The sequence below is a fragment of the Theileria parva genome (assembly GCF_000165365.1).
Source record: "Theileria parva strain Muguga chromosome 3 map unlocalized ctg_530, whole genome shotgun sequence".
Lineage (NCBI taxonomy): Eukaryota > Apicomplexa > Aconoidasida > Piroplasmida > Theileriidae > Theileria > Theileria parva.
Window position 1 is genome coordinate 700,152 of NW_876245.1, and position 21,430 is coordinate 721,581.

At 33.1% G+C, this 21,430-nt stretch overlaps 12 protein-coding genes across 12 annotated transcripts; 11 read left to right on the top strand and 1 right to left on the bottom strand.

The window, feature by feature from the left end:
• Nucleotides 1-172: 172 nt before the first annotated feature.
• Nucleotides 173-1,786, top strand: TpMuguga_03g00340 (Major Facilitator Superfamily protein; the record flags this gene model as incomplete). Its single annotated transcript, XM_758265.1, has 1 exon — nucleotides 173-1,786. The coding sequence occupies one exon, from the start codon at nucleotides 173-175 to the stop codon at nucleotides 1,784-1,786; it is 1,614 nt and encodes a 537-aa protein (XP_763358.1).
• Nucleotides 1,787-2,170: 384 nt separating this feature from the next.
• TpMuguga_03g00341 (Major Facilitator Superfamily protein) lies at nucleotides 2,171-3,784 on the top strand (the record flags this gene model as incomplete). The annotated part of the gene is made up of 1 exon (XM_758266.1): nucleotides 2,171-3,784. The coding sequence occupies one exon, from the start codon at nucleotides 2,171-2,173 to the stop codon at nucleotides 3,782-3,784; it is 1,614 nt and encodes a 537-aa protein (XP_763359.1).
• A 383-nt stretch (nucleotides 3,785-4,167) lies between these two features.
• On the top strand, nucleotides 4,168-5,826 carry TpMuguga_03g00894 (Major Facilitator Superfamily protein; the record flags this gene model as incomplete). The annotated part of the gene is made up of 1 exon (XM_758267.1): nucleotides 4,168-5,826. One exon carries the CDS (start codon nucleotides 4,168-4,170, stop codon nucleotides 5,824-5,826), a length of 1,659 nt encoding a protein of 552 aa, XP_763360.1.
• A 383-nt stretch (nucleotides 5,827-6,209) lies between these two features.
• On the top strand, nucleotides 6,210-7,871 carry TpMuguga_03g00342 (Major Facilitator Superfamily protein; the record flags this gene model as incomplete). The annotated part of the gene is made up of 1 exon (XM_758268.1): nucleotides 6,210-7,871. The coding sequence occupies one exon, from the start codon at nucleotides 6,210-6,212 to the stop codon at nucleotides 7,869-7,871; it is 1,662 nt and encodes a 553-aa protein (XP_763361.1).
• Nucleotides 7,872-8,327: 456 nt separating this feature from the next.
• Nucleotides 8,328-9,671, top strand: Maea (CTLH/CRA C-terminal to LisH motif domain protein; the record flags this gene model as incomplete). Its single annotated transcript, XM_758269.1, has 1 exon — nucleotides 8,328-9,671. The coding sequence occupies one exon, from the start codon at nucleotides 8,328-8,330 to the stop codon at nucleotides 9,669-9,671; it is 1,344 nt and encodes a 447-aa protein (XP_763362.1).
• A 219-nt stretch (nucleotides 9,672-9,890) lies between these two features.
• On the top strand, nucleotides 9,891-10,920 carry ERD2 (ER lumen protein-retaining receptor; the record flags this gene model as incomplete). The annotated part of the gene is made up of 3 exons (XM_758270.1): nucleotides 9,891-10,279; nucleotides 10,350-10,638; nucleotides 10,669-10,920. The coding sequence occupies 3 exons, from the start codon at nucleotides 9,891-9,893 to the stop codon at nucleotides 10,918-10,920; spliced, it is 930 nt and encodes a 309-aa protein (XP_763363.1).
• Nucleotides 10,921-11,080: 160 nt separating this feature from the next.
• TpMuguga_03g02620 (GPI transamidase subunit PIG-U family protein) lies at nucleotides 11,081-12,554 on the top strand (the record flags this gene model as incomplete). Its single annotated transcript, XM_061305892.1, has 8 exons — nucleotides 11,081-11,399; nucleotides 11,430-11,492; nucleotides 11,523-11,900; nucleotides 11,930-12,010; nucleotides 12,041-12,082; nucleotides 12,111-12,302; nucleotides 12,334-12,454; nucleotides 12,484-12,554. The coding sequence occupies exons 1-8, from the start codon at nucleotides 11,124-11,126 to the stop codon at nucleotides 12,552-12,554; spliced, it is 1,224 nt and encodes a 407-aa protein (XP_061161772.1). The 5' UTR covers nucleotides 11,081-11,123.
• A 98-nt stretch (nucleotides 12,555-12,652) lies between these two features.
• On the top strand, nucleotides 12,653-13,341 carry TpMuguga_03g02255 (Pre-rRNA-processing protein TSR2 family protein; the record flags this gene model as incomplete). The annotated part of the gene is made up of 6 exons (XM_061305846.1): nucleotides 12,653-12,708; nucleotides 12,741-12,841; nucleotides 12,930-13,018; nucleotides 13,048-13,168; nucleotides 13,198-13,263; nucleotides 13,295-13,341. The coding sequence occupies 6 exons, from the start codon at nucleotides 12,653-12,655 to the stop codon at nucleotides 13,339-13,341; spliced, it is 480 nt and encodes a 159-aa protein (XP_061161773.1).
• A 314-nt stretch (nucleotides 13,342-13,655) lies between these two features.
• On the top strand, nucleotides 13,656-15,609 carry TpMuguga_03g00346 (Glucose-6-phosphate isomerase cytosolic B; the record flags this gene model as incomplete). Its single annotated transcript, XM_758272.2, has 8 exons — nucleotides 13,670-13,805; nucleotides 13,838-14,319; nucleotides 14,354-14,456; nucleotides 14,490-14,581; nucleotides 14,636-14,997; nucleotides 15,031-15,118; nucleotides 15,151-15,382; nucleotides 15,413-15,609. The coding sequence occupies 8 exons, from the start codon at nucleotides 13,670-13,672 to the stop codon at nucleotides 15,607-15,609; spliced, it is 1,692 nt and encodes a 563-aa protein (XP_763365.1).
• Nucleotides 15,610-15,681: 72 nt separating this feature from the next.
• Nucleotides 15,682-17,448, bottom strand: TpMuguga_03g00347 (putative serine esterase (DUF676) family protein; the record flags this gene model as incomplete). The annotated part of the gene is made up of 1 exon (XM_758273.2): nucleotides 15,682-17,448. The coding sequence occupies exon 1, from the start codon at nucleotides 17,263-17,265 to the stop codon at nucleotides 15,682-15,684; it is 1,584 nt and encodes a 527-aa protein (XP_763366.1). The 5' UTR covers nucleotides 17,266-17,448.
• Nucleotides 17,449-17,523: 75 nt separating this feature from the next.
• On the top strand, nucleotides 17,524-19,651 carry TpMuguga_03g00348 (BT1 family protein). The gene is made up of 3 exons (XM_061305675.1): nucleotides 17,524-18,681; nucleotides 18,713-18,942; nucleotides 18,972-19,651. Exons 1-3 carry the CDS (start codon nucleotides 18,202-18,204, stop codon nucleotides 19,618-19,620), a joined length of 1,359 nt encoding a protein of 452 aa, XP_061161007.1. The 5' UTR covers nucleotides 17,524-18,201; the 3' UTR covers nucleotides 19,621-19,651.
• Nucleotides 19,652-19,808: 157 nt separating this feature from the next.
• TpMuguga_03g00895 (BT1 family protein) lies at nucleotides 19,809-21,402 on the top strand. Its single transcript, XM_758275.2, has 3 exons — nucleotides 19,809-20,423; nucleotides 20,454-20,683; nucleotides 20,715-21,402. Exons 1-3 carry the CDS (start codon nucleotides 19,947-19,949, stop codon nucleotides 21,361-21,363), a joined length of 1,356 nt encoding a protein of 451 aa, XP_763368.1. The 5' UTR covers nucleotides 19,809-19,946; the 3' UTR covers nucleotides 21,364-21,402.
• Nucleotides 21,403-21,430: the final 28 nt, after the last annotated feature.

Below are 21,430 nucleotides of genomic sequence, written 5' to 3' on the forward strand. Positions count from 1 at the left end.
GGTTATAATTTATTTATATTTTATCTATATTAATAAGGAATAATTTTATTTCATATGAAAATCGTTCTATTGTACGTTTATATGAATTCAATCGACTAATACACACATATCTGTTATAATTCGTTTAACGAGTCTTAATAAAAGAATCAAAATCTTATCACAGTACTTTAACATGACTAAAAATGATGTCGGTCCTATATCTGTTATAAATTTAGACAGAGTTTCTGACAAGAAAATCATCAAAGGAACTCGAAGATACAAATACAAACTATACACATTCATAATCATAACTTTATTACAAATTTTTATAAACTATGATATTGGCGTAGCTCCAGTTAGCCTGAACTGGATTCAGGAACCGTATAACTTTAGTAGCACTGAACTAGGTATCATGGGATCGCTTACATACTGTTCTTACGTTGTAATGTCACCGTTTATGTCATACATATTTTTGACATTCAGTTCTCAAATAGTAATAACCGTTGGATTAATCATTAATCTCTTGTCATTGCTTGTTTATGGACTTGCAGTGAACAAGTTTATGTTCTTCATTTCCAAATTTTGTATCGGCGCTTCTCAGGCATTGTTCATCACATATTATCCTATATGGGTTGACATATTCGCTCCCAAATTTCACAGGAATCTCTGGATGTCAATAATACAAGGTGGCATTATGATTGGGATGTCAGTGGGATACATCGTTACATCGGCGTATTCTTTCATGGGCGTCAGGGCTTGGAGATATAGCATTTTTACTCAAATTTTGTACGGAATAATTTTAACTATTTTGTTTTATTTGATTCCGAAGGAGTACGTTAACTTTGATCCATCCAAGGATGAAAATGTCGATTTTAATCTTTGCGGTTGTGAGAAGTCATGTTCCGATATTATTGAAATAAGCACTGACAAAACTAATTCCTTAACCAGTAGCAGCGAAGATCTATCCAATGGTAGAGATCCTCTCCTTAAACGTTATCGTAGCCTAGATTTTGTTTCGAAGGTATCATCAATAGGAATGACCAACAAATATATTTCGAGAATTAACTCCAGTTTTGAGGGGTTCTCCAGTAAATCTGAATATTCTAAATGCAATAAATGTTTCATAAACAATGTTAAATTATATCAGGAAATAATGACTGTAAAAAAACTCTCGACGTGGTCAAAATTTAAGTTATTAGCTAAACAAAATATTTTCATTTTAACCTGTACTGTAATGTCTGTAATTACATTCGGTTCAGCTGGCTCTCTATATTGGATGACGACAATATATTTAACACAGCTTAAAATGAGTGAAAAGTTTGTTTACTTCATATTTTCTCTTCAAGTAGTAACAGGAATGATCTTTGGAACAATAACAGGATCAAACCTTATTGACCAAATTATTTATCATTATCCTGAACATCCACTTCTAGTTGATATTACCCTCATTATCTACGGAATATTTGCTATAATATCTGGAATTATACTAATCGTATTACAAATTCCAATTGTTTACGGATCTTGTATTTTTATTTTAATATTTTATACGGCATCGATAATTCCGACAATAATATTACAATCTGTTGCATACCTTCCTCACAGACTTAAACCGGCCGGTTCAACATTTTTCATTTGCCAATATCATATATTTGGTTTTTCGTTGGGGATAATAATTCCAGGAATAGCGATGGATATGTTTAACAGTTATACTGCAGCACTTTGTGTAATATATCTTCCTGGGTTTATAGGATTGGCATCATTGGTATCGATCTTGTGGATAAAGCGCAATTCAATTAAAAAACAATGATAAAGGGTTGTTTCCTACTTTCAATTTCTATTTAATCTTATTTCACTTCTGTCTTAAACATTAGAATCATGATAAAACTCAACAAAATAAAACACAACATTGTCGTTTTCATAAGATATAAACTATGAATTTGGTACTAAAATTTTTATATTAATTATCAAATAAATGATAGACAGTAATTAGAAGATACTATATATTTGGAAGTTTATTCTAGATAATTATTTAAACATCTGATAATGTGTATGTCACCACATAATTTTATAAATATTATTAATGATATAAGATCTTTTGTATTATTATGTTACATAATTATTAAATATTAAGATGGATAAGTTTAAAATTTAAATCTATTTAATTCAATGAGTTATTGAATAAATAGTCGAAATGACTAATAATGATACTTCTATATCTGAAGTTTCAAATACCAATAACCTATCGCATAAACCAAATAAAAAACATACACGTGAATACAAGTACAAATTATATACATTTATTATCATCTCATTACTACAAATTTTTATAAATTATGACAACGGAGTCATTCCGGTAATGCTGAATTGGATTCAAGAACCATATAACTTTAGTAGTACTGAACTAGGTATTATGGGATCACTTTCATACTTCGCTTATGTTGTAATGTCGCCAATCATGCCATTTATACTATTAAAGTTTAGTACTCAACCCTCAATTACTATAGCACTGGTTATTAATCTCTTGTCATTGGTTATTTACGCACTTGCTGTGAACAAGTATATGTTCTTCGTTTCTAAATTTTGTATTGGAGCTTCACAGTCATTGTTCACAACATACTACCCGATATGGGTTGATACATTCGCTCCAAAATTTCACAGGAATCTTTGGATGTCCGTACTACAAGGTGGTATAATGATTGGGATGACTTTAGGATATGTCGTCACATCACTGTATTCATATGCCGGTGATAGGGGATGGAGGTACAGTATGCTTACTCAGATTATATGTGAATTAATCTTGGTAGCTATGTTTTACTTAGTCCCAAAGGAGTTTATTAACTTTGATCCGTCGAGGGATGAGCACGTGGATTTTGACCTTTGTACATGTGAAACGTCAGATTCTAAAAGTATGGAAATTAATATTGACAAAGATATTTGTTTGAATAATAACAATGACGACTTATTCAATGATAAAGATTCTTCTCTTAAACGTTATCGCAGCCTAGACTTTGTTTCGAACGTATCATCACTAGGAATGACTAACAAATATATTTCGAGAATTCACTCAACATATGAGTGCTCAGCTAATAAACCCGAATATTCTAAATGCAGTAAATGTTTCATAAACAATGTTAAGTTATATCAAGAAACAATGAGTGTGAAAAACCTCTCGCCATGGTCGAAATTCAAATTGTTAGCTAGACATAATATTTTTATTTTAACCTGTATTGGGATATCTGCGTTATATTTTGAGGTTACTGGAATTCATTTATGGATGACAAAAATAGGTGTAAGTCATTTAAAAGTTAAGGAAAAATATTTCCACATTATTTTTTCAATAGAAATAATAACAGGTCCTGTGATCGGAATTATTACGGGATCCTACTTGATCGACGAAATTATTTACCATTATCCAGAGCACCCACTTTTTGTTGATATTGCACTCATTATCTACGGATTATTTGCATTATTATTTGGAATAATACTGATTTGTGTTCAAAACCCAATGACATTTTCAGTTTGTATTTTTATTATTATATTCTCTGGAGCTTCTATAGTTCCGCCATTAACATTACAATCAGTCGAATACCTTCCTCATCGACTTAAACCGGCAGGTGCATCATTTTTCATATGCCAATATCATATATTTGGTTTCACATTGGGCAGTATAATTCCAGGAGTAGCAATAGACATATCTCATAACCATACTTCGGCACTTTGTGTAATATATTTGTCAGGGTTCGTAGGCGTAGCGTCTTACCTTCTTATAATTATTATCAAGCGCAATTCAATTAAAAAACAATGATAAAGGGTTGTTTCCTACTTTCAATTTCTATTTAATCTTATTTTACTTCTGTCTTAAACATTCGAATCATGATAAAACTCAACAAAATAAAACACAACATTGTCGTTTTCTAAACGTGTAAAGATGAATTTGGTACTAAAATTTTTATATTAATTATCAAATAAATGATAGACAGTAATTAGAAGATACTATATATTTGGAAGTTTATTCTAGATAATTATTTAAACATCTGATAATGTGTATGTCACCACATAATTTTATAAATATTATTAATGATATAAGATCTTTTGTATTATTATGTTACATAATTATTAAATATTAAGATGGATAAGTTTAAAATTTAAATCTATTTAATTCAATGAGTTATTGAATAAATAGTCGAAATGACTAATAATGATACTTCTATATCCGAAAACTTATATTTAAACAAAGTTTCTAACAAACAAGTAATCAAACGGACACGCGAACAAAAATACAAACTATACACATTCATTATCTTAATTTTCTTACAGATTTTTATAAACTATGACAACGGTGTGGTTCCGGTTTCTCTGAACTGGATTCAGGAACCATATAACTTTAGTAGTACCGAATTAGGTATCATGGGATCACTTGCATACTTTGCCTATGTTGCAATGTCACCCTTTATGCCATATTTATTTTTGACATTTAGTTCTCAAATCGTAATAACCGTTGGTTTAATCATCAACCTTTTCTCGTTGGCTGTTTATGGACTTTCCGTAAATAAGTATATGTTCTTCGTTTCTAAAATTTGTATTGGAGCTTCACAGGCATTGTTCACAACATACTACCCAATATGGGTTGATACATTCGCTCCAGAATTTCACAGGAATCTTTGGATGTCAATATTACAAGGTGGTATAGTAACTGGGATGACATCTGGATATATTGTTACTTCACTATTTTCATTCACTGGAAACAGGGGTTGGAGATACAGTATGCTCACTCAGGTTGTATGTGAATTAATTTTAGTAGTTTTGTTCTATTTAGTTCCAAAGGAGTTTGTTAATTTTGATCCATCTAGGGATGAACATGTGGATTTTAATCTTTGCTCTTGTGAAAAGTCATGTTCAGATACTATGGAAATAAACACTGACAAGGGCATTTGTTTAACCAGTTCCTTTGATGGCCTATCCAATGGTCAGGATTCTGTTCATAAACGGTATCGCAGTTTAGATTTTGTTTCAAATGTATCATTCGGAATGAACAGAAACCAACAAATTTCTAGACTTCATTCCAGTTTTGAGGGCTTCTCCAGTAAACCTGAATATTCTAAATGCAGTAAATGTTTCATAAACAATGTTAAATTATATCAGGAAACAATGAGTGTAAAAAAACTTTCGACGTGGTCAAAATTTAAATTATTAATTAAACATAATATATTCATCTTATCGTGTATTGGAATGTCCTCGGTTACATTTTCTGCCTCAGGAATGAATTTCTGGCTAACAAAAATTTGTTTGGATTACATTAAAATGAATAATAAGGGAGTTTACCTCATATTTTCGGTTCAGCCAATAACTGGTGTATTGTTTGGGATAATTAGCGGATCTCACCTGATCGACCAAATCATTTATCATTATCCAGAGCTTCCACTTTTCGTTGATTTCACCCTCATAGTTTGGTCGATAATAATATGCATATTTGATATTGTTGTAATTGTTATACAAGTTCCAATTGTTTATGGATTTTGCGTTTTTATTATTTTGTTCTTTGGATCAGCGATAGTTCCAACACTAACATTACAGTCGGTTGCGTATCTTCCTCATAGGCTTAAACCTGCAGGTGCAACTTTCTTCATATGTCAATACCATATATTAGGCTTTACACTAGGTACTATAATGCCAGGAATAGCAATAGATATATTTAACAGTTACACTGCTGCTCTTTGTGTCATCTTCCTACCCGGTTTTGTCCTGTTAGCTTGTTGTATCGCCATCATGTGCATCAAATGGAACAGAATTAATAAAGCGAGACAAACTGGTCGAAGTATATATATTAAGGGATTAGTTGTAATTTAATGTTTTTTTTAAATTGAAATAGACTTGATGGAATGATGTACTCCGATAAAATTTCGTGGCCTGTCCAAAAGTATTATCATATTAAACGCAATTTATTAAAAAATTATTATTTTTACCTATGGGATATAATACAAATTTTATAAAATAAAGTTTATATGTTACCACTAATTATTGTGTCAATATCTTAGTAGTGCTTCGGTACTACTGTTTACTCAATGTAATCGTTATGATTTAATTACACAATTGTGGAATAAATTGTTTTAATAAAATAATATTTAATGTTTGATGTATATGTAAATTCAATGTTGGAGTAATACACACTAATGAAACAAAAGTTGTTTATTTAATTTTCACAGGACTAAATTCTCTCATAATAGTTTAAAATGACTAAAAATGATGTTAGTTCTATATCTGTTCCAACGTTAAATAACATTCCTGATATAAAAATCATCAAAGTAAAGCCGAGATGCGGATACAAAGTATACACATTTATTATCTTAACGTTAATACAGATTTTTGTAAACTATGACAACGGGGTCATTCCGGTTTCCTTGAGCTGGATTCAGGAACCATATAACTTTAGTAGTACGGAACTAGGTATTATGGGATCACTTTCGTACTTTGCCTATGTTGTGATGTCGCCATTTATGCCATATATATATTTGGCATTTAGTTCTCAAATGGTAGTAACTGTTGCCATTACTATCAAAACGTTGTCATTGATTATTTATGGGCTTGCGTCGAATAAATACATGTTCTTCTTTTCGAGATTTTGTATTGGAGCTTCTCAATCTTTGTTCATAACATTCTATCCTATATGGGTAGATACGTTCGCTCCAAAATTCTATAGAAATATCTGGATGTCCATAATTCAAAGTGGCATAATTATTGGCATGGCTTTGGGGTATGTTTGTACATCGGGATTTTCTTTCTTCGGTAGTAGGGGGTGGAGATACAGTATTTTCACTCAGATTGCATATGGGATGATTTTAACTATCTTATTTTACTTAATTCCCAAGAAATTCGTCAACTTTGATCCATCCAGGGACGAACATGTTGATTTCGACCTTTGTACTTGTGAAAAGTCAAGTTTTGATACTATGGAAGTTGATAGTGACAAAGCTGTCTCCTCAAAAAGTTCCATTGATGACTTATCCAATGGTCATGATTCTGTTCTTAAACGTTATCGCAGTGTGGACTTTATTGTTTCAAAGGTATCATCTCTAGGAATGACCAACAAATATATCTCGAGAATTCACTCGACTTTCGAAAATTCCACAAATAAACCTGAATATTCTAAATGCAGTAAATGTTTTATAAACAATGTTAAATTATATCAAGAGACAATCAATGTAAAGAATCTTTCTATCTGGTCAAAATTTAAATTGTTGATTAAGCATCACGTTTACATTTTAACCTGTATTTTCATGTCTTCAATTACATTTTGTGCTATGGGAATGAATTTTTGGATGACAAAAATATGCGTAACCTACATTAAAATGAATGAAATGGAAGTTTATTTTATATTTTCAATTCAACCCATAACTGCTCCTTTGTTGGGGATAATTACTGGATCGTATCTGATTGACAGGGTTATTTATCATTATCCAGAACAGCCACTATTAGTTGACGTTGTTCTTATGGTCTGGTCAGTATTGTTAACAATATCAGGACTTGTCGTTATTTTTGTTCAAAATGCAATATCACTTGGAATATGTGTCTTTATCTTGCTGTTTTTTGGAGCATCAATAATTCCAACACTAACATTACAGTCGGTTGCATACCTTCCTCATAGGCTTAAACCTGCGGGATCATCCTTTTTCATATCTCAATATCATATTTTCGGGTTTACACTAGGCGCTATAATGCCAGGAATAGCAATGGACTTGTTTGACAGTTACACGGCCGCTCTTATTGTGATGTACTTGCCAGGCTTCATCTTATTAGCTTGTTGTATCGCCATCATGTACATCAAATGGCGTCGAATTAAAAAAGCCAGACTAACAGGTAGAAGCATATATGTTAAGGGTGTAATTGTAATTTGATGTTTTCTTGAATTTGGAAGACCAAATGTAATGAATCCATTGGATTTAATCTCATTTAAAATATCATCAAATTAAACACAAATAATTTATTTTAAAACTAATATTGTTTCCCCTGAGGGATAAAATGTCAATTTTATAAAATGAAGTTTATATGTTAGTATTAATTATTGTTTTAATAGTCTTCCACACCATCAATTTATGTAGTCATAGAAATTGTTTATTTGAGGAGAAAAACAAGTTGTTTAAATTAATAATTTAGGAAAAATCATTTAGATTATAAATATAATTTACATAAAATATATACATTAATGATTAAGCCTGTATCATACATAATAAACAATAAATTCACCTTTTAGATGGGGGATCATTATCGAACTCAATTCATATTACTTATTTTTCAAAAACTATTATTATAATGAAATGAACAGTTATATATAAAGAATACATTGCTCTAATATGTCTGATAATGATACTAAAGAGGTATCATCACTTAATACGGGTTCGAACTTGACAAAAAAGGATTTAAAACTTGTTACAACCAAGATAGCAGAGTCAATAAACATTGTAGATCGCTCATTACTTTCAGTTCCGTACGAATTGCTATCTGCTAGCATAAAAGAAATCGAACATTTGCTGGAGAAAAAATTATTGATTGTTACAACCTATTTGATAAAAAAAGTCGTTAATATTGAGGATAAAAACTTGTTAAAGGAGAAATTAGCAAGAGCACTGGAACGGTTACAGCAAATCAAGGATCAAATCAAGAAAATAGATGATGATATGGACCGAAATTTATCAAATTTATATACTAGACTAAATGAACTCAAAAATGAACCAGATTTGTATATTAACCAAATAAATCCAAATTTTAATTTTGACACTTACAGAAAAAGGGTTTCATGGATGCTTGGTGAATATCTGTCAAGGAAGTGTTTTACCAGCACTGTAAGTATGCTTGTGGAGACAGAAAACATTAAAGAATTTGTGGATTTGGAAATCCATGAAAATTGCAACAAGATAATCGATGATTTGATGCAACACGACCTAACCTCAGCTTTGAACTGGGCAGAAGAAAATAAGAATAATTTGTCAAAAATTAACTCTACTCTCTTGTATGAATTAAGGTTACAGAAGATAATATCGATATTAAAATCAGGAACACTTAATCAGGTTCTTGAACTCATAAACCAGTTCATAACACACGAAGTACTTATGAAATGCCCAGACGCAAAAAAGATAATTACCGCAGCGATTTTCTATACCAATGAAGGTATCAAACAGGAGAAACAAGACGATTTCATCTCATACACATCAACTGTAGAAACGCTGGTTGATATTGACCCGAAAGGAGGGGAAATAGACGATAGATACAGATACTTAATGAGCGATCAAAGGTGGAATAAAATAATTGACGAATTCGGGAGGACAATATCTAAGATTTATGGCTTTAGAGAAAAGTCAATTTTGGAAGACCTGATACAGGCTGGATTCAGCGCTATCAAATCCAAAGGATGCAGGGACTACAAGAATCCGACATGTCCAGCATGCCTACCTGAATGGGCTAGCTACGTAGAACAGATACCGAACCTACACAAATTACAATCAATTCTGATATGTCCCATCACTGGAACAATTATGGATTATTCAAACCCTCCGTTAGCATCTCCAGACGGATACGTGATTTCCAAAAATGCACTGAAGTTTTTAAATCGCAACAACAACAACGATGATTATATCATCTGTCCCAAAACCAACAAAACCATACACATTTCTGATTTTAAAAAAATTTTTATAACTTGATTTTAAATAATTTTAAATTACTTCAACAGTTAATTTGTATAATTTATTTTAATATTGATTATTTTCTCGCCGTTATTTTTAAAAATTTCCGTTTTGAGCCCAGAAGATGCTAAATTTAAGTATCCAATGTGGGTATTTTAGTGCAGATACTGAACCAAACAATTTGTTTACGAAAAAATTAAATGACTTTTATTTTTCATTAAATTAATATGTAAAAATATGGTAAATATGGCAGATAAAATCTCAATGTGGAAGTCCGACTTAATTAGCGGCAAATATAATAAAATTTTAATGAGAATGAGTACATTCGAACAGTTTATCCCCAAAAGTACGAGGGAAAAGGTTAAAAAAATTTTAAGGGAAAATAAACCACATGTTTGTATTTATTTAGGGTTTTTTGTGGCTCTCCTGATGGTGTACACGTTCATTTCAAGCGGAGGCTTCTCTTTCCTCTTAACACTCTCCTCTTTAGTCAGCCTTCTATCTTTCCTTATTTTAGGATTTTGTATCGAAACCACTAAAAGCTCTAAAGGAATCTCACTTGAAACCACAGTTTCGTATGTGTTTGTGTTCCTATCGAGGTTGCTCTCAATTTTAGTACACCAAGGGTAATTCTATAATAAACTACTATTTCTAACCATAATTAAACATAAAAGATTTAAACTAATTAATTTGCAGGTATCTTCCGACTGATTCCTCAGGCGACTATATGTACCAATTATCTGAGGTTTTATGCTTCGTATTCTCCGTTTACATAGTGTTTGCTTGCAAATTTAAATATTCGGATACATACGAAAAAGATAATGATAAATTAAAATGCAGTTTTATATTGGTGCCGTGCTTCTTTCTGGCGCTGTTTGTACACCCATCACTGAATCGTTTCTTTCTCACCGATGTGTGCTGGGCATTTGCTTTATACGTAGAGACCGTGTGCGTATTACCCCAACTCTTAATGTTCCAAAGATCGGTATGTTTCATACAACTCAATGTGTTGTAGGATAAGGTGGTTCCAGCAATGGCACACTTCACAGCAGCTCAATCACTGTCAAAAATCCTGTCATTCGTATTCTGGCTCTCAACATACTCTGAACTAAACTCTAAGGGGAATATAATAAAACCATTCGTTGGCCACTGGGTCATTTTCACGCAGCTGGTTCAAGTACTTCTTGTTGCAGATTTTGTCGTTCACTACATCAAGTGTATTACTAAAGGAATATCGGTCGAGTTCATCATGTCTGATAATGTATAAAAAGTTGTAATTTTTAAAATGAACATATTTGTTACTATGGAATCTTACACTATTTTTCATTCTCGTCAGATTTTAATTTATTCCACTTTATAATCATACACATGAATAAAAGGAATAAATTTATATATTATTCCTTACTTATAATATTAATTCGTGTCATCTTTATTCTAACCTTACACCTACTGAAAGTGTTCATACCGTTTATGATTTCTAAGAATGTTCACGATATCCACGAATATATAGAGCTTTTCAGATGTTCGAATTACAAATCTTACATGAAATCAAGGCCCTTTTATTACTATATTATTAAAAGGCTTAAGTTCATGTACCCAGATTTATCAGTTAAATTTCTAATGACCGCGTTCATCTTTGTTTTCGACTTTTTTACAGCACTTTTACTATATAGAATTGTAAAATATATATCGTATTCATACAAAAGGGAAGATGAAGATAATGAAAGGATTTTTGGAACAGCATCGGTTGGTTTTCCATATTAACATCTAATTTAGGTCAAACATTCCAAATCACTACCATTTGTAATATTCACGATTTATTTGCTGAACCCACCTAGCGTATGTAATGTAACATTTCATTGATTTCAGGTTTTCTACAACTACTCTGCAAACCCTGACGGATACAAATACTTCCTCCTCACACTCTCTGTTTACTCCAGTTTGTTTTCTACCCAAAGCAAATACAAAAGGAAATCGTCACATGGATCAAACAACTGGATGAGTTGCATTAAGAACTTTAGGTTCTCAAATTACTTATCTGACCTAATATTCGTATCATTTATACTCAAAACATCACATTCTTTCCTACCACTGCTGTTTCCAATCGTATATATAAGGAAGTACCACAGAGTTAAATTATCTAACGGACCAATAAAGATGAACGAGTTTTTATCTATTCTAAGGGAGTTCGCCTTCTCAACCACATTTGTATTGATAGTTTTAAGTATATTCAAGTTCAGATTCATGGTACGTTCATCTCTTGAAAATATTTTTAGCCTGAACTGACTAATCCATACCGAGCAATAGACTCTCACCCATCAATTGATTTCTCGTTTACCTGGTACTTGAACGAATTGGTTTGTTTCAATTAATTTTAAAATGTTCAGCTTCCAGTGGAGTTTGTAAAGGGGACAATGTTTAAAAATCATGTATGTTCCTAAATTAATAAAAGTTTAGTTCATTGGATTTGTTTTCACAATTCCACTGCTGGTTGGATTGAGGAAGTACCCATTTGACTATCTACTAATAATGACATGCATCTGTATACTAACACACCCAGAAATGACCGTCCTGGGAGTTACATTCATTTTAATAATTTTAACTGTGAATTATAAACTTCTACAGAGAACACAGCCGTTCTCGAAACTGGTACGCCTTAAAAATTATAAAATAAATACAGGTCCACACCATTCTAGCTCTCCTTATCATCTCAGTGTTTTCTTATGCCTCGTGGATTGGAAGATACATGGCGAACCCCAACTACTTCTTTGGGCCACAGATCATCATCCTGATTCTGATCTGTAAGTTGAAAAAATTAAAAAAAATTTAGGCATAATATTGGAAGATTACACAAAAATGGTTTATTTTAGACACACCAATAATTTTAAGAATTTGGTCTAAAAATTTAATTTAAAATCACACCATTGAACACAACCAACCCAACTACATACTATTTACTCGTATCATTTCATATTATTTATTCTTATCGCATTAAAAAAATGTCGGATCCATCAGATGTATTCAGTGCTGCCTGTAGAAAGGTCTTTGACTGCTGGTTTGTACATTTCCACGAATATTTTACTTCAGGACTGCCCTGAACCTCGCAGTTGAAAATAATTGGGGAGGAGGCGACGGCCGGTTTAAAAAGGAGCTACTTCTTAATGACGTCATTGATTTATGCCTTCACTGTAAGGAATTTATTAGTTTTTTAAATATTTCCCCTTATTTGTACATTGGTGGATTCCATCATCTTTTCATTAATAAATGTAATTTTAGCCAAGACATTATACGCTGATGGCGTGGAAGACTTGATAGTTACCAAGATCGACGAGTATTTTAACGTAACATTGGAAGATGATAGTGAGGTAGTCTCTTTTCTAATAATGATTTTTAGTATGAAATTGCAAGAATATTGGTTAAGCTACATTATACATGCTCAAAAAGCGATTATTCTTATGCTAACCAACTCATGAAAAAATTGAAAAAATGCTCCTTACCATGCATTCCTGGATACGGTTTGTTTGGACCTCCTAATTTTTATTAGATTCCAGCTCCGATGATGACAGCCCTGTTGAGGAAGACGCTGAGAAATTAAAAGAAAGATCTAAGAGTATAATTTTATGTAAATAAATTTTATTTAGGGTCCGAACAAGTAACAGACGAAGATGGATGGACGACAGTTTTATAATCCTAATTATGTAAAAAATGTGTATTTTTTTAAATTTTGGATTGTTTAAATCAGTTTAATATTAACTAAATTGTTGTATCCTTGGAATTTAAGGACGAAATTTAAAAAATTTGTCATAATATACTAAAAATTCATATTAATAGTTTTTTCATTGTTTTGTGTCTTCTAGAATCTGTATTTGTCCAGTATTTACACACCTAATTTTGATTTATCGCTTATTGTTTAAGACCTAACAATTTTCTTTGCTATTACCCTACTTGGATTCCTTACTCATTAACACCCGTAGATCTGTAAATTAAACATTGTATTTTTTTCTATGTCGTAAAAAATGAATTCCTTAAAATTAGAGGATTGTGAATCATACAATAAATTACTGTCATTAAAACCTTCATTACTTAACCTCAACTTGACAACCCTGTTATCGGATCACGAACGATGTGATAAACTCATAAAAGAATGGAACGGTATTTTGAAATAAAAAATAAAATTATTCCAGGTGTTACCTTAGATTTATCTAGGGAGTTGTTGACAGAAGAATCTCTGAAATTGTTAATCTCTCTATCCAGAGAGTTAAAAGTGAAGGAAAAATGCTCAGGCTTATTTACCGGAGAGATATTAAACACCTCAGAGGAAAGACCTGTCCTTCATACATATCTACGAATGCCAAGAAGTGAAAATTTGGTGGTTTCAGGGCAGAATGTGTCCAAAGATGTTCATGACGTTTTGGACCGCATCAAAGAATTCTCACAAAAAGTTAGGTCCGGAAAAATTGTCGCCTCGGATGGAAAACCGTTTGATACAGTCTTGTGTATCGGAATCGGAGGCTCTTACCTTGGAACACTATTCACAACCGAAGCATTCATGTCGTATGGACCAGCAAGAGAAGCCAGCAAGAACTTCAAAATCAGATTCCTATCTAATGTTGATCCATCATCATTGAGGTCAATAACTAGTGAATTGGACCCAAACAGATCACTGGTAAGAATTAAACTGTTCAATTTAAACAATTCAGGTTATTATAACGAGTAAAACATTCACAACCATGGAAACAATTAAAAATTCATACTCAGTCAGGCAATGGTTACTGGATAACATTGCGAACAAAGACTTATTGAGTAACAAATAAATAAATAAAAATTTTAATTTAGATAAACACCTGTATGCAATCACTACTAATGTGGAACTGGCTTGTAAATTCGGTCTTCACTCAACCAATATTTTCCCCTTCTGGGACTGGGTGGTATGTCATATTATCATATACCCTTACTAACATTTAAACTAATGAGTATTCCAGGGAGGTAGATTTAGTGTGTGCAGCTCAGTAGGTTTGTTACCTCTGAGTATTGTGTTCGGGTACGAGATTGTCGATTTGTTCCTTTCTGGCTGCCGGGACATGGACCTCCACTTTAAAAATGAGCCTGAGGAGACCAACTTACCCTTTCTCATGGGACTCACGAGTTTTTACAACTCTACGGTCCTAGGCTTCAACTCAGTGGCCTTGCTCCCATACAGCCAGGATTTATCTAAATTTCCACTCTACGCACAGCAGCTGCTGATGGAGAGTAACGGCAAATCTGTCTCGAAAACGGGGGAAGTTTTAAAGTATGAAACGTCGGAAATTTACTTTGGAGAGTCAGGAACAAACGGCCAGCACAGGTAATTGATTAACTATGAATAAATTACCTTTAGCTTTTACCAATTATTGCATCAAGGTAGAACTGTACCTTCAGAATTCATTGGATACATCAACACACACAACGAAGATAACAAATTATACGTAAGATATTAATTAAAAAATGCACAACTCAGGGCAACGTGACACACCACGTGGAACTAATCTGTAATTTATTCGGCCAGTTGGACGGACTAGCGTTCGGGAAATCCTACGAAAGCTTAATTAAGGAAGGAGTTACCGAGGAGCAGGCAAAGTTCAAAGTTTGCAGAGGAAACCGTCCTTCACTGCTAGTGTTGTTCAATGAGCTGAGCCCATATTCACTGGGGCAATTGTTGTCATTGTACGAGCACAGAACCGTAGTTCAAGGTAACCTTTTACTCCACCCAATATTTTCAGGGTTACTGTGGAACATTAATTCATTTGATCAAATGGGAGTTGAGCTGGGAAAACAACTGGCTTCAAACCTTAGGTCCCTTTTCAAGGACAATGTAGTGGATTTCAAAAAACATGAAAAGCTTGGAACGCTAAGCTACTCATCAATCAAGTTGTTACAAGAGTTTAACACTAAATATAATAACACGTATTATTCTTGAAATATAATAACACGTATTATTCTTGAAAAATAATGACATGTATTATTCTTGGAATATACTGACATGTATTGGTTATTTTTCAAATATATTGACCATGTTTTCTAGTATTTGATAAGTGTACCTTTCATTTGAAATCGGAGACTGATAAGTTATGATTGACCTGTGAGGAAAGTGAATTCTGGGAATATATACAGCGAATTTTATAATCTTCAACTTGTCCAGGAGGCCCATTAAAATCTGGTGGTAGAAAAAGTCGTCATCGTCAAACTTATCAAACTCGTCAACATTGCCAGTCCTGACAATGTCACTGATGACCTTGGTAAACTTCAATTTATCTTCAGCGGTGAAAAGGGGACTATTGTCCAGCATATCTTCAATGAATTTCATGTGGTTTGTGTTTTTAATCTTATTGTCCAACAACTGGTTAAATCTGTCAGTCAATTCATCAGCAAAAGAGTCATCGGTTGAATGGGGATTACTGTTATGTATGACCTTGGTGACATTGTCGAACACTAGCTGCAAGTTCTCGTTATTCATATTAATGTTCGCTGGCTGGCCCGGGTATTTGTACAACACTTTAGCTATTTCACGCAGCTTCTCGTCAGTAACCAGATAGTTCGGTAAGATCAGTGAGGTCCTGGGAGCCACCATCATGTCGCCTGAAATATTCCCGTAGGCTACAACTTTCTCAAATTTATCTAAAAAACCTTCACTCTTTAGTAAAAATAACAGATCGATTGTTTTGTTGTCCAATTCTGAGATTGTGTCGGATCCAATCAGGTTAGCCAGTCTCATAAACTCCAAATTGTTTTCAAACGTGCCGGCAAGCGGAGTTGCAACAAAAATAAAGTTCTTCCAAACAATCTCTTTACTAAAAAAGGTATAATCATGGTCTAGCACATCATTACAACCAGTATTATCGGAATCAGAAGGTTTAGAACTATAAGGAGTGGTATGGTTAGTGTCATTTGGGGCATTGGAAGTTATTCCAAAAAACCTTTTTTTATTCAACAAATAGTACAACAAAAAATATCTCAAAAGTATTCCGCCATATGAATGGCCTATTAAGCTTAGTTTGAAATTACTGGGAATTTTGGCAAACAATAACTTCAGTTCGTCAATAATGAGCCTGATGACGTACGAAGTGCCTCTGAGAGTTTTTTTACACGCTGAGACTGGAAAGTAAACAAACAAATTGGGATAAGCTTCCAGCAGTGCTATGCATATATCAGTCATCATTAGAGGAGTGGAAATAATTCCGTGCATCAGTATTACATAGTGGCACTCTTCTCCGCCAGAGCAGTCCTTACAGTGACAGAAAGAAGACGCAGAGAAGTAACACAAACAGCTATCACACCGCAAAACATTATCAGGGAACCGGGAGTACTTGAGTTGGAAGGAGTTTTGTTCATTCAAGGTTACATCATCGTCCATAAAGCTGCCGAAGTAGTTCAAAAAGTCTGAGAATGAAGCTGAAAAAATAGTTTTTAAGGACATGGCCTTGAGATAAGCTGCGTATAAGGATTCCTTGAAGGATTTTAAATTATCAGGGCCATTTTTCTCTGAATCATCAACACATTTATCCTTGTAACAGCCTTTTCCATTTTCACTAACAGTACAGTGATAGCAGAGTGAAGATGGTTTGGAATTACCCATAATAAAACAACTACATTCGATAAGGTTAGGGCCAGAGTTTCAATCTTTTATTTCATTTTAGAAAAAACTAAAATTAACTTCATTTTATAATTTACGATTTTACTGATTTTACTGGATAAAACAACAATAAAATAAAAGGTACATTTATAACCGAAAATATGGATAAATAAAATTGAGTTTACGTGAACAAAGATCCAAAACTCGTACTTACACATACAATGTGGTGTACCGGAACAGTGAGTATAAATAATGTAACAAATTTAAATAAATTCCAAAACCATGTAAAACTAAATTCATGAATATTAAGGGTTTTAGATAATTAAAATATATTAGTAATAAATTCCATACATCACCAACATATAATAAGTAAATACTCGCGAAAAAAGAAATAAAAAAGAAATAAAACATGAAATATAAGTAAAAAGCATTTTTTTTACAAAATTCATGGACTTCGTTGAAAGTTAACGTGTTGGTTGAGTGTGGAGAAAATTTCAAGGGTAAGAATCTCAGAATGATAAAATAGGAGACGGAATGCCAAAAACTCTCAAAATTTTTCAATAAATTTAATAAATATGTGTAAAAAACTAAATAGTTTTAGTATAAATTTGTTTTGTTACTGCTAATGTAATGATTTTTTCGATACATATGGGGATTTAAAACTCATCGGTTAATAGGTTGAATTATTTCATAAATTCCAATAGGAAGTCGGAGGTATTTAATTTGTACATTTTGTAATTTATATGCTTTCCAAAAATTTTAAAAGTGTTAGTATTCTTTCTGTTTTAACATTTTGAATCTTGATTTTTTAATCTCCGCCTTTTATATTTAGATTTCTTTTTTAGTTGTCATTTTAATTTTCATTCATAGTTTTTTAAACGCATATTTTAAATCTTATGAAGGCCATTTGCCTTAAAATTGACTGATTTTAAAGGAAATATGAGCAGCTTAGACTTTGAATTGACCCCGGATAGTAATCCGGTCAAATTCGACCAGGAGATTAAACCGAAGAGGCTTTCTCTATTCCCAAAGTCTAAGAGAAAACTCTCAGTGTTTTTGATTTATATGATCGGCTTCTCTGAAGGGTTATTACATTTGTCAAACCTCGCTATTTATTATATGTTTAAGGAGGATTTTGGTCTATCTCCAGCACAAATGACACTTTTGTATTCTATTCCTGCCATACCTTATGTTATTCGACCCTCAATGGCCTATTTGACTGATACGATTCCAATATTTGGAACCAGAAGACGGCATTATTTAATTTTAAATAGTCTTATTCAATCATCAAGTTTTCTGTTTCTAGGCTTAATGCCTATTAGTCTATTTTTTTCAACCATTGCACTATTTCTAATTACATTCACTCTCGCATTTTGCATGACCATAGCTGAGGCTCTGGTCGTGGAAAACATCAGTGATGTAAGTTTGTTATTAAAATAATTATTATTAGGGAACTGATAATTTGAGTGGGTTCATCGGGATTAAGGCCTTTTCCGCCTTATTAGTCTCTTACTTTTCAGGCTCTATGTTAGAAAAATACCCAAAACAGAGATTGTTTCTGATTACAAGTTTATTTCCGCTATTAATCACATTTTTCGCATATTTCATGAAAGAAGAGAAAACGGAGATTGTATATCAATCGCACCCATTAAAGGATTTAATTAAATTTTTAAGAGAACCGTAAGTTTTAACACATTTATTTTCTTTAGGTCAATATACCACCCCTGCATATTCATGTTCCTGGTGGTCATCACACCAGCATATGAAGACGCGTTTTTGTACTATACTATCGACGTGTTAGGTTATAGCCCGTCATTCATGGGAATATTGAGACTTATTTATGGCATCTCAATTGTTTTGGGCATAGGACTGTGTCGTATATTTTTTAAAAATACTTCCATAAAGAAGTTACTTATATGGTCCACGCTTATAGTGAATATAGTGTACCCCTTCCCAGCTTTAATTACCTCTGGACTGTCAAAGAAACTCGGAATCCCGGACAAACCTCTAGTTCTCTGTGGAGGGTTCTTAATGGAAGCAGTTTTCGAGATACAGGTGATGCCGTTCCTAACTTATACAACGAGAGTCACACCTAAGGGTTTGGAAGCCTCAGTGTTTGCAGCTATCATGACCATCAAATCCGTCGGGATTTTCTCATGTAAATTATTAACCGCCTTAACAACGTTCCTTTTCGGCATAGACAACCATAAATACGAGCATTTGACGTCCTATATCCTATTTTGCACAGCCACGGCGATGGCAGTAATGTTCTACCTCACCAAGGTGCCTAACAAGGACGAAATGGAACTTTTCGTAACTAGGCAAAAAATGACCCAAAACGCCGATGAGAAGACGTAACATAAAGTCGTTTTAATTTTGTAGAATTTTATATATGTTTTAATCCATGTGTCGACCAAATACTACAACTAACGGTTGTGGATTCTATCCAATACAGATAATGTGTGTTAACAAATTCACTAAAAACTTCGGTTGATCCCATCAACAAAGCTGGATCTAACACATTAGATAATTATCATATGTAATAAAGTGGAAAATGTTGATCTTTGGGGTAGAATGGAGTTATTTATTGGCAGGATTATGTGGCAAATACAACAATCAACATCACTGTTTAAAATCTACCTTTCCATGTAAAATGCAATTTAAATTCATGTAATAATTATAAAATGAATAATTTGGGTTTAGATCTTAAAAGGGATAGAATCCCTGTGGCATTTGATGTCGAAAGGGAGAAACGTTTCCCTTTTGTACCAAAATCATCCAAAAAACTGCCAATTCTCTTGATTTATATGATAGGTTTCTCTGAAGGATTATTGCATCTTTCAAATCTCGCCATCTATTATATGTTTAAGGATGATTTCGGACTATCTCCTGCCCAAATGACTCTCTTCTATTCCGTTCCTGCTCTTCCTTTCATAATCCGTCCCACTATGGCTTATCTAACAGATGCGGTTCCTATTTTTGGAACGAGGCGGAGACATTACTTGATTTTAAGCAGTCTGATTCAGTCCTTCAGCTTTCTATTTCTAGCTCTGATTCCTAACACAATAATCTTATCTACCATAGCTGTTTTTTGTATAACATTCACTCTGGCATTTTGTATGACAATTGCTGAAGCTCTAGTTGTTGAAAACATTAGTGATGTAAGTTTACTATTTAAAATATATTATTAGGGGACCGATAATTTGAGTGGATTTGTTGTAATAAAGGCTTTTTCTGCTCTACTGGTTTCATATTTCTCAGGCTCTATGCTGGAGAAGTACCCCAAACAGAGATTGTTTCTAATCACTAGTTTATTTCCACTCTTGATTACATTTTTCGCATACTTCATGAAAGAAGAGAAGGATTTAATCATCTATGAATCGCACCCGCTAAAGGATTTAGTTAAATTTTTGAAAGAACCGTAAGTTTTGATAAAATTAATAGTTTTTTAGGCCAATATTTCACCCATGTGTTTTCATGTTTCTAGTAGTCATTACACCGGGATATGAAGATGCATTCTTGTACTATACTATCGACGTGTTAGGTTATAGCCCATCATTCATGGGAATACTCAGACTTATGTACGGTTTCTCAGTTATAATGGGAATAGGAGTTTACAGGTACGTCTTCAAGGACTCATCAATCAGGAGTATATTCTTCTGGAGTTCACTATTGCTGAACACGGTTTATGCATTCCCAGCTTTAATTACCTCTGGACTGTCAAAGAAACTTGGAATCCCGGACAAACCTCTAGTTCTCTGTGGAGGGTTCTTAATGGAAGCAGTTTTCGAGATACAGGTGATGCCGTTCCTAACTTATACAACGAGAGTCACACCTAAGGGTTTGGAAGCCTCAGTGTTTGCAGCTATCATGACCATCAAATCCGTAGGCTTGGTATTATCAAAGGTTATTACCTCGTTTTGCACATATATTTTCGGAATCGACACACACCAGTTCGATCACTTGACTGCATATATACTGTTCTGTACAAATAACTTGTTTTTCGTGATGCTGTACTTGTTCTTCGTGCCAAATAAGGAGGAGATGGAACTCCTAGTCACGAAACAGCGGATGTTACAAAGCGCAGAAGAAAACGCTTAAATGTATTATATTCAAACAATATAATTTTGTTTCGGTAAATATATATTAGAGTATGGAAGGTGGGTTC